At 40.9% G+C, this 9,944-nt stretch overlaps 1 protein-coding gene across 1 annotated transcript; it reads right to left on the bottom strand.

Annotated features, from left to right (window-relative positions):
- Positions 1–3,243: 3,243 nt before the first annotated feature.
- ifi44g (interferon induced protein 44g) lies at positions 3,244–9,944 on the bottom strand. The gene is made up of 8 exons (XM_018726737.2): positions 9,676–9,944; positions 9,128–9,322; positions 7,961–8,012; positions 7,085–7,280; positions 6,233–6,391; positions 5,878–6,049; positions 5,546–5,646; positions 3,244–3,573 (listed from the first exon to the last, which is right to left on the bottom strand). Exons 2-8 carry the CDS (start codon positions 9,306–9,308, stop codon positions 3,397–3,399), a joined length of 1,038 nt encoding a protein of 345 aa, XP_018582253.2. The 5' UTR covers positions 9,309–9,322; positions 9,676–9,944; the 3' UTR covers positions 3,244–3,396.

Genomic DNA, 9,944 nt, shown 5'->3' with positions numbered 1-9,944 from the left:
TTTTTTATAGGATTTTAATGTGGACAGCCGAAAGTGCAGAGTGAAGCTGATCTGAATGATCGCTCTTGTCCATATTTGTGCATAGCTTCTGGTTAAGTGTTTTCTGCATTTGCTGCTAGAGACTTTATCAAAGTAGCTGCAAATGTATTGTAAAAAATGATTACGTATAAAAACTTAGCTGGTGGCACATATCTAATGAGGGTGATTGTCGAATTTACTCTTTCAGAAAGGGGATACTGCATTCAGAGTTTATTTTGATTTGATCTCTGTAAACAATAATTAAACATAATGGCATATAAATATATATTACTAATTATTTGTCATTTTTAATCTTGTACAGTTCTTAAATGAAAAGGAGGAAAAGTGCTTTGTTATTTTTACTATGTTGAATTTGAATGTCACCTTTATAAACGTGTTACATGTTAAGCACACTGTAAAATTTGGTCATTGAAGAAAAACACGCAGAGACATTCCAACTTCCCCTATTTCATTCCCATTTCGGACCACTTGTGCTTCCACTGCTGACCCACCAGAGGTGTCATACAGCTCTCACTCAGAGGCTGCCACACGTGCAAAATGTACATGCCCCTGTATTTCAAACTGTTGGTACCATAATGTGCATCGTTGACATGACAAGACAGGTAGAAGAGCTGAGGTCATGCAGACAGCGTGCCAAAAACTCCTCTCCAATGTGGTGTTTGCATCTTGTTCATTTTCTGGAGTTTTTTTCTGATCATCTTGACAATATTTCATCACAGCACTCGCTTTTCCTTTGAACCGTGGACAGAGCTCTTCATGAGTAGTCTAAATACATTTAGACTGACAAAATCAGTAACAAATAGTAATCATCATTTATCCCTCACTTGAAACAGTACTAATTTGTTTGCAGTGAGAAAAAAGTACCACTGTATTCTGAGTTGCAAGTATTAGTTTGCTGGTCGGTTTAGGTGAAAGATGCAGAAAAAATCTGCATCTTGTAAAAAAAAAAAAAAAAAAAAAAAATTGTTGCATGTTTGGTCAGAACACTATTGATGAGTCTGGTTACTCAGATTATTCAAATGCTGATTTTTCTTCTCATTCTCACATTTGGGTCATATATTAGCAGCACTCAGTATATTCCTTTAAATGGGTTTAGCTGGATATATGGGGGTTCATTCAGACATGCTTCTCTTAGTCCAAGACAGGCTTTTAACCAATCCTTTCCAAACATCTTAATTTAGCAACACTGCTGTTATTTTATTTAAGAACAAGATACTACATAAAAACAGCTGTCATTCATTTTTTTGTTTGTACAATAGAAATCCTGCCAAATTGTAATTCCTTAATGTGTAATGAAGAAAAAAGCAATGACTTTTATTAAGACTGAGTGCAATGCATTGTGTATTACATTAATTTTTCAGTTAACATGATGGTGGTTTCATTTAAATATTTCCAGTTACTTGTTTGACTTCCATTAATAAAGTTTTGCTTATCTGTTTTTCACTTGTCATTATTTGATCTGACGTAAAAGATTAATTACAACAGGAAGTCCAATAAACCACAAAGTGAACAGAGGAAATAAAGTTAACTTTTAATATATGTGATGTACTTAAACACAAACACATGCAATAACAATGGTCTAAACAAAACTTGTCTGAATAAAAGGGTTGTAAAATGGTTATTAATTGAAAGCATAATGGAGGATGACACAGTGGTACAGATGACCGTAGTTGTGCCTCACAGCTCAGGCGGCGGATTCAAATCCAACTCTGTCTGTGGGCTTTGAGTCCATGTAGCTCTGTTCCAGGTACTCCAGTTTCCTCCCCCGGCCAAAAGACATGTTCTAGGTGAATTGCCACTGGTGCGTACCATTGTGGGTGACTCTGTGTGCGTGAGTCCGCTATGATGGTCTGATTTCCCATCTAGGGTGTGCCCTACCTTGTGCCCTGTGCTTCTTAAGAGTGGCTCCAGACCACTGTGACCCTGTATTGGAAAAGTTTCTGAAAATTTATGGAAGATGTTGTGAAATTCTTATTTTTGCAGCATAGCCACAGTTTTGTAATCTTCCCAACATGCAAAACTGCAGAGTGATTATTGTCTTTTTTAAACACTCATAGAGGAAGTGTGACTGTGGTCTTTCTGGTCCAAGAAGGGAGGGAGGCAGTAGGTGGGTATGGACTCTGTTAGTCCTCTACCTTACAAATACAGATCAATTGTACAAGCTCCCTAAAGAAAAAACGCCTTTCAGCTCAGATATTCAGAAATGCAATGAAAGGATGAGCTCGGTTACATAAAGTACAAGTCAAACTGTAAACATCAAATGCACAAAAACCCAGTTAATTCAAAGAGCCTTCGTGCATGCTCCCTGTCTCTCTTCCTTCCTTTTCCTAAAATTGCTTACTAGAAGGCTCCGTAAGGTGTCAACGGACACACGTTATTCGTCTTCTGTACGTCGCCCTGCCCCCAGTTATGAAGATAAGTTTTGCAGATGGACTGTGGAGACAAGCTGTGTTGAGTATCTTAAGACATTTTCATACTGAAATGTGATTTGCAAAATATCAAGCATTCTGAAATGTTGGTAAAGCATTTTGAAATGAATTAGGGAAATGTGCATCTCAAAAAAAACATCTTAGATGTTCTCTATTCCATTTATATTTACTCAAACAGAAATTTGCTGAAAATCCTTTTCTGCTTCACAATAAAAATTTACATTTCATTTAGCAAAAGCTTTTCTCCAAAGCAACTGCCAGTGATCACTGTCAACCTTATTCACCAAGGTGACTTACACTGATAGATACATACACTACTTACACTGGGTCACTCATCCATACAGCAGTGGAACACACTGTCACTCACAAACTAAGGGTGACTTAGTCACCAATGCACCTCATCAGCATGTCTTTGGGAGGAACCCCACACAGACATGGGGAGAACATACAAACTCCATGCAGACTGAGCAGGGATCGATCTCACATCCTCTCGCACCATCCAGGCACTATTAGTTAGGAGCGCTAATCACTGTGCTGCCGTGCTGCCTGTTTAAAAACCATTATGACAAACACGTTCTTTTAAGGTATGTATTTTATCAATAACTATCTCTTTCTCAGTTGTGATGTGAAAGTCATTTTGTTACTGTGCTGGGTCCTGCTGATCTTATGTGTCATTTAAAACAGTGGCTGTGTGGACTGGTAGTGGCTGTTACTTTGAACAGACCTGGAAGAATCTTCACCAAACAATGTAAAATTAAAAAATTTTGCATTGCTGTTTTTTTTTTACATTTGCATATATGAATGTGTATTTAGAAAAGAAATAATAGAAAAATTTTACCATAACAATTTAAAACCATCCAGTTAGAAGTTCTCACCGTACGCCAGAATGCAACTGCGAACATATTTGACTCCATACGACAGAAATGTATTAGACTTTGGCTTCAGTGTTGTCCCGAAAGTACAACTCCACATACTGCAGCATATGATCAACTGCAGAGAGCAGTAGCGTGTCAGTTTCACTGTTGAGCTCCAGCTCTGAGGAGTAGTTCTTCACTGGTACGATAGAGGAAGGGGACATGCATAGAAGAACTCCAGCCTTTGTTATCTGAACATAATCACATGGAGAGAGAGCTCAGAGGTAGAAATAAAATGTGTAATGTCACAGAAGTAGAAGAAAGTTCAACTGTAGCTTGAAACACAAATAGTGATAATGTAGAGGTTGCATGTGGAGAATGACCAGTACCATAAAATTAATGAGTTACCAGTAATTTTGGAGAAAGACAAAAAAAATTAACAATAAAGTTTAAACTACAGAAACAGGAATACAGAACTGAAAAATTAATCCATACAAGTAGAACTACAGTAGAAAATTAAGGAATACAACAATGCAAATGTGTGTTCACAAATATCAAAAGAATCTAAGGGGTGAATAAAAATACAGTGGGTCCCCAACTTCAGAACTTCCAAGAAAGAAAATTTTTGCTGTTATAGACTTTTTCTGAAAGGGGTTTAGTATTTATTTTTAATAAAGTGTGCAAGTATACCCATTCAGATCACATGCCAAAGCTACACCTGAACAGCTGATAGTGTAGTGGTTAGAGCTGCTGCCTTTGGATCCAAGGGTTGCAGGTTTACACCGATCAGCCACAACACTAAAACCAGTGAGAGGAAGTAAATAGCATTGATTATCACACTACCATGGCACCTGTCAAGGGGTGGGATATATTAGGCAGCAAGTGAACAGTCGGGTCTTGAATTCGATGTGTTGGAAGCAGGAAAAAAGGGCAAGTGTAAGGATCTGAGCGACTTTGATAAGGGTCAAATTGTGATGGCTAGACAACTGGGTCAGAGCATCTCCAAAACAGCAGGTGTTCTGGGGTGTTCCTGGTATGTAGTGGTTAGTACCTACCAAAAGTGGTCCAAGGAAGGACAACCAGTGAACCAGTGGCAGGGTCATAGGCGCCCAAGGCTCATTGATGCACATGGGGAGTAAAGGCTAGCCCGTCTGGTCCAATCCCCCAGAAGAGCTACTGTAGCACAAATTACTGAAAACCTTAATGCTGGCTATGATACAAAGGTGTTAGAACACACAGTGTATACGGCTGCGTATGGGGATGTGTAGCCGCAGACTGGTCAGAGTGCCCATGTTGACCCCTCCATCACCGAAAGCACCTACAATAGGCATGCAAGTGTCAGAACTGGACCATGGAGCAATGGAAGAAGGCGGCCTGGGCTGATGAATCACGTTTTCTTTTAGATCATGTGGACGGATGGATGGGTGTGTGTTGTTTAGCTGGGGAAGTGATGGGAGCATGATGCACTATGGGAAGAAGGCAAGCTCGCAGAGAAAGTGTGATGCTCTGTGCAATTTTCTGCTGGGAAACCTTGGATCCTGGCATTCGTGTGGATGTAGACACATACCACCTATCTAAATAATGTTGCAGACTACATACACCCCTTCATGGCAACAGTATTCCCTGATGGCAGTGGCCTCTTTCAGCAGGATAATGCACCCTGCCATACTGCAAAAATTGTTAAAAAGTTCAAGGTGTTGACTTTGGCCTCCAAATTCCCCACATCTCAGTTCAATCGGGCATTTGTGGGATGTGCTGGAAAAACAAGTCCGATCCATGGAGGCCCCACTTTGCAAATTATAGGACTTAAAGGATCTGCTGCTAACGTCTTTGTGCCAGATACCACAGGACACCTTCAGAGGTCTTGTTGAGTCCATGCCTCGACAGGTCAGGGCTGTTTTGGCACCACAAGGGGGACCTACACAATATTAGGCAGGTGATTTTAATGTTTTGGCTTATCGGTGTAAATCCCGCCGCCAGCTACAGTATGTTTGAATAATGCAGTAAGTAGTGAAGCTTGTAGCAGTCAGGTTATTCAAAACCACCTTTCCTGCCTGCACACATTGCACATGTAACTCCGTATAGGATCGATGAGGAGACCCTTGTCCATTTTGTGTAGCATTTGACAAATTAACTTTTCAAGCGATGGCCCAACTCGTAGTCTGTAAGTAGGGAACTCACTGCATATGTAAAACATTGAGTATAATGTAAAAAGCAACATACCATCTGCTGCAGCGACTTGCTCTTGTACACATTGGTGATGTCATGAGTAATGTCCGGGCACACCTGGTCCACGTGAGTAAGGAGTCCTACCTGGTGAACACCTAAACAAAGGACTGGTGTGCTAAGCAAACGTAAAGTACAATTATAGAGTTTTCCTTCCAGAGAAGCTTGATCTGAGCTGCCAAATTCTATCTGACTCATTTTCCTTCTGTGAAGTGTTTGTGCTATAATTTTAAATAATTTAACCATAGCTTGAATGTTTTGCTCAGGACAAACCCTGTGTCGTCAGCCAGAACAATACTGTGAACGTCTCTGCAAGATCGTGGTCTCACCCAGGTCACTGACGTGTTCTCTGAGTTGGCTGAAGGTGGTTTTCATCCCTTCGGAATAGAAGTTAATTTTAGTGGCATCCACCACATAGACAACACAGTGGACCCGGTCTCTCTCAGAGGGCTTCTTCACATAGCCCACGGTCTCCATCCGAACCGGCTGAGTGGGGTCGAACTATCAAGGTCAGATACAAAGAAACATCATTTTCTCTTATTTACACTAAATAAAGCAGCACATTGTAAGCTGGAAGCAGACTAACTGACTGTTTTTCTCTTTCATCTACTAAAAAGTCACTTGCCGCTACACAGAATGTGCCACTAGGTTCATAGTGCAAACGTCCGTTCTTCTCCAGCATACCTTGTGCCCCTCCGGTACGTGCCCCTTGATAATGGCGAGAGTGTCATGGAGAGTAAGGCCTGTCATGGCCCCTTCCTCAATACCCATAACATCACACAGAACAAGGGCACTGGGCCTACATTCATTCTCTTCATACCACCGAATGTTGAAAGACTGCAGCTGGGGAGTAAAAGAACAAAGAGGGACAGAGGTAGTGTCCACAAAGTTGAAAATAGATATGCTTATTGTTGGACCAGACTTTGAGCATACATGTTCACCAAAATAAGGATGTGAGCAAAAAAAAAAAAAATATTAATTTTGCACACAGTAGATATGAACAACAGCACAAAAGGCAGAACAGCTTATCGGCACATGGTGGAATAATTGTTCCATAAATTATCATCCTTTGTATAGCTAATTAATAGTTTGTTTCCTATATAAACACACCTTGTTAATTTCACATAGAGAAACAAATGTAAAATGATGCTGAAAAGTAAGCACACACATTTTATATTACTTCATTTGGTAGATGCTTTTCTCCAAGGTGACTTCCAATGAACCATCCCACACCTTACTCACCCGAGGTGACTTGCATTGCTAGATACACTACTTACAATGGGTCACTCATTCATACATGAGTGAAACACTCTCTATCACTCAAACACTACGGGTGACTTACAGTCACCAGTCTACCTGAACACCATGTCTTTGGACTATGGGAGGAAACCCACACAGACATGGGGAGAACATGCAAACTCCACACACTGAGTGAGGATTGAACTCACATCCTCTTGCATCACCCAGTCACTATGAGGCAGCAACGCTGGTTGCTGAGCCACCACGCTGCAATCTCCATTTGCTCTGCTGCCGTACCTTTTTCGTGAAGCTTGTGGATGATGATCCAACCATGGCACGATTTGTCACCCTGCCAGAAAAGATGGACTGAACAGAACTAATGAAGCTGGACTTGCCAGCTCCAGCTGGACCCAGAAGAAGAACTCGAGCCTCAAAGACAGAATTATTGCTGGGCTTGTACATGGAAACTGATTTCATCAATGCATCTCTGTGCCTTTGGAAGAAATGTGATATTTTACATGAGGCCTTTGACAGTTTAAAGAGTATTTTAAAGAAACACAATCAGTAACATGGAGGTTTTATGCCAGTAAAACTTATTTTACCATAAATAATAAGTATGCCACTACACACAGAAGACATACAACTGCATTAAGGATAAAAAATGTGCACATATTTCAACTGTCAATAACTAAAAAAGGCTAACTGTTGTCCAGCTAGCATCATAAAGAGCCTTTGCCCTTAACAACTTAAGATCCAATCCAAAGCCATTTTTTGGAACATATGAGGTCACTTTGGACAGATATTTATTTTATTGTATGGTAATGAAGGGGGCACAGTGGTACAGAGGGCTTGGCCAGGTCCTGCTCTCTGGTGGGTCTAGGGTACAAGTCCCGCTTTGGGTGCCTTGTGACAGACTGGCATCCCGTCCTGGGTCTGTCCTCTCCCGGTCCAGCCTTACGCCCTGTGTTGCCGGGTTAGGCTCCGGCTCGCTGCAACCCCACTTGGGACAAGTGGCTTCAGCCACTGTGTGTGTGTGTATATGGTAATCATATAGACACACACATTTATTCACACTCATACTAAGAACCCAGTAGCTGTGTGACAGCACTAGCCTCTGAGTGATGTCACATCCCTCTTTATTATTTAGGATATTGAAGGCATCTGTCTACTCACTGCTTTGACCAGTCCACCGCTCTCCAGGGAGACTTGAGCAAATTGAAGAAATCTAAAATAGAAACTGCATGTATTAAAAACAACAAGCAATAACCAAACAGCAATTACCATTCATTATAAAGTTTTGTATTATTACACGTTACGAACTGTCATCTCTGTATAATCAGGACAGAACGCAAAAGGACAAGGTAGTGCTAAGCCATGTCAAGTGGCAATATACCCTCAGCTCACTACCTGGATCTGCTCCTCATACCTCATCTCTCCATAATTTCCACCACAAAATCTTGGACTGTTGATTCCCCGTGGCTCCTTTCGCCAGATGTACAGGGTTTTTCCTCATCCTTAATCCTGGATATGGAGCTGTGCAAATGATCTCGTGCTCCCCACTCTCCTTACCTTCTGGCACCTCTTGAAAACCTGCCTCTTCACATGACATCTTGCGACTGTACCTTACTCTCAACATGATGCTTGCCTTTCTTGCTCCACTGTTAGTACTTCACTTGATTTTATTAAGCATTTCATATACTGTATTCAGTAATTTGTGTTAAAATGAAAAAAAATAAATGACGAGACGAAAGTTATTACATTGATCTTGGACTGCAATGTTGTACCTCATGTAAGAGGTACAGTTTAAATGTACCATCGTCCATCCCACAGTAAATTTAACATGAATTTTCTATGCACCAGGTGGGACACAGAAAGTTGAACAGAGAAAGCTAGTACAGAAGTCTGTTTCCCATTTACACTCAAAATGTAGTTAAGTGCAGCTTAAGCATGCACATGTGGGGAGAGCAAGATAGAATAGTGGTTAGAGCCTTTGGAGGTGGTTGCAAGTTCAAATCCCCCTTCTAGGTCTAGTAGCCTTGAGCCAGGTACTAACTGAATTACTTCACTAAAATTACCCAGCTGTGAATGGGTAAATCATTATAAGTACCTAAAACTGCAAGTTGCTTTGGAGAAAAAAGTGTCGTGAAAAACTTACTAAACAACACTGTTCGACACACCTGGTTTTATAAGAACAACTGTTTTTTCCTTGTAGAGGGGAAACTTCAACAAAGTCCAATTTGCAGAAAGAAGAAAGAAAGACACAGGTGGTCCAGTTTCTGTGATCACTCAGTGAACTGTAAGTGTAACAAAAAAAAATAAAAGATTTAAAAACTGCCTTACACGTCTTCAGCTGTTTACAACTGTCTTCCGCATCTCCACTGCTTTTGCTGGAATTTAATACCGCTGGCAACGGCGTTGCAGAGTTCGCAGACAAACCGGCCCCAGACAGGGATTCTGCCTTCACTTGGAGAGCTTGTCCAAATGTGAAGCCTTTATTAATACATGACATTTTTTTTTCCATCTTTTTTCCGTCTCCTGTGTGTGTGAAGACATTGTAACGCATTTAATGTTTCCAACAGCTCATGATGTAAAAAAAAAAAAAAAAAGGGAATTTAAAAGCTGCAAGAACGCAAACCAGCAAACGGTCTCTGTCCGAGTACACAGTTTGAGTCCCTTATTATAAACAACAATTAACATTTTCATTACGTGAGAGTGACTGATTTCCGGAAACAAGCGAAGCGAGCAGTAAACTTTTTTGGTCGTTAAATTTGTCACAGCCCTTATATTATAATAAGCCTACAATGTCGATGTGAAGGTTATGTGACGATGAAAAAAGTGATAAAATTAGCACGGTAGGTACAAACTTAAGTATTATCGTACGTGTTTACCGGGACACCAGGAGGGGCTGCAATTCCACGGGTGGGTCCAGCGTTCAGTGTTCAATCAATGTGTTCTCCCAGGGGACACACAGGCTTTTGTGGACTGAGAAACGAAACTGAACGCGATCACTTTCAGTTTGCGATGAACACGTCATCAGGAGCGCAACCGACATACAAACTGCAAATACTGTGTTGTGTGTAACGACGAACGGGAATTATATACTGTTGCAGCAGGTGCCCGTTTTGGGGAGTGCACCGGAAGAAAACCAGCCCAGACA

The sequence above is a fragment of the Scleropages formosus genome, chromosome 9 (assembly GCF_900964775.1).
Source record: "Scleropages formosus chromosome 9, fSclFor1.1, whole genome shotgun sequence".
NCBI classification, from domain to species: domain Eukaryota; kingdom Metazoa; phylum Chordata; class Actinopteri; order Osteoglossiformes; family Osteoglossidae; genus Scleropages; species Scleropages formosus.
Note: the sequence above shows the minus strand (reverse complement) of the source record. Positions and strands in the feature narration are given on the sequence as shown.

Coding starts and splice junctions, on each gene's coding strand:
- ifi44g (XM_018726737.2), bottom strand. CDS start 9,308: ATGGAAAAAAAAATGTCATGTATTAATAAAGGCTTCACATTTGGACAA. Junction 8,013..9,127: donor TTGTAAACAGCTGAAGACGT/GTAAGGCAGTTT, acceptor TTTCTATTTTAG/ATTTCTTCAATTTGCTCAAG. Junction 3,574..5,545: donor GCAAGTCGCTGCAGCAGATG/GTATGTTGCTTT, acceptor GATTATGTTCAG/ATAACAAAGGCTGGAGTTCT.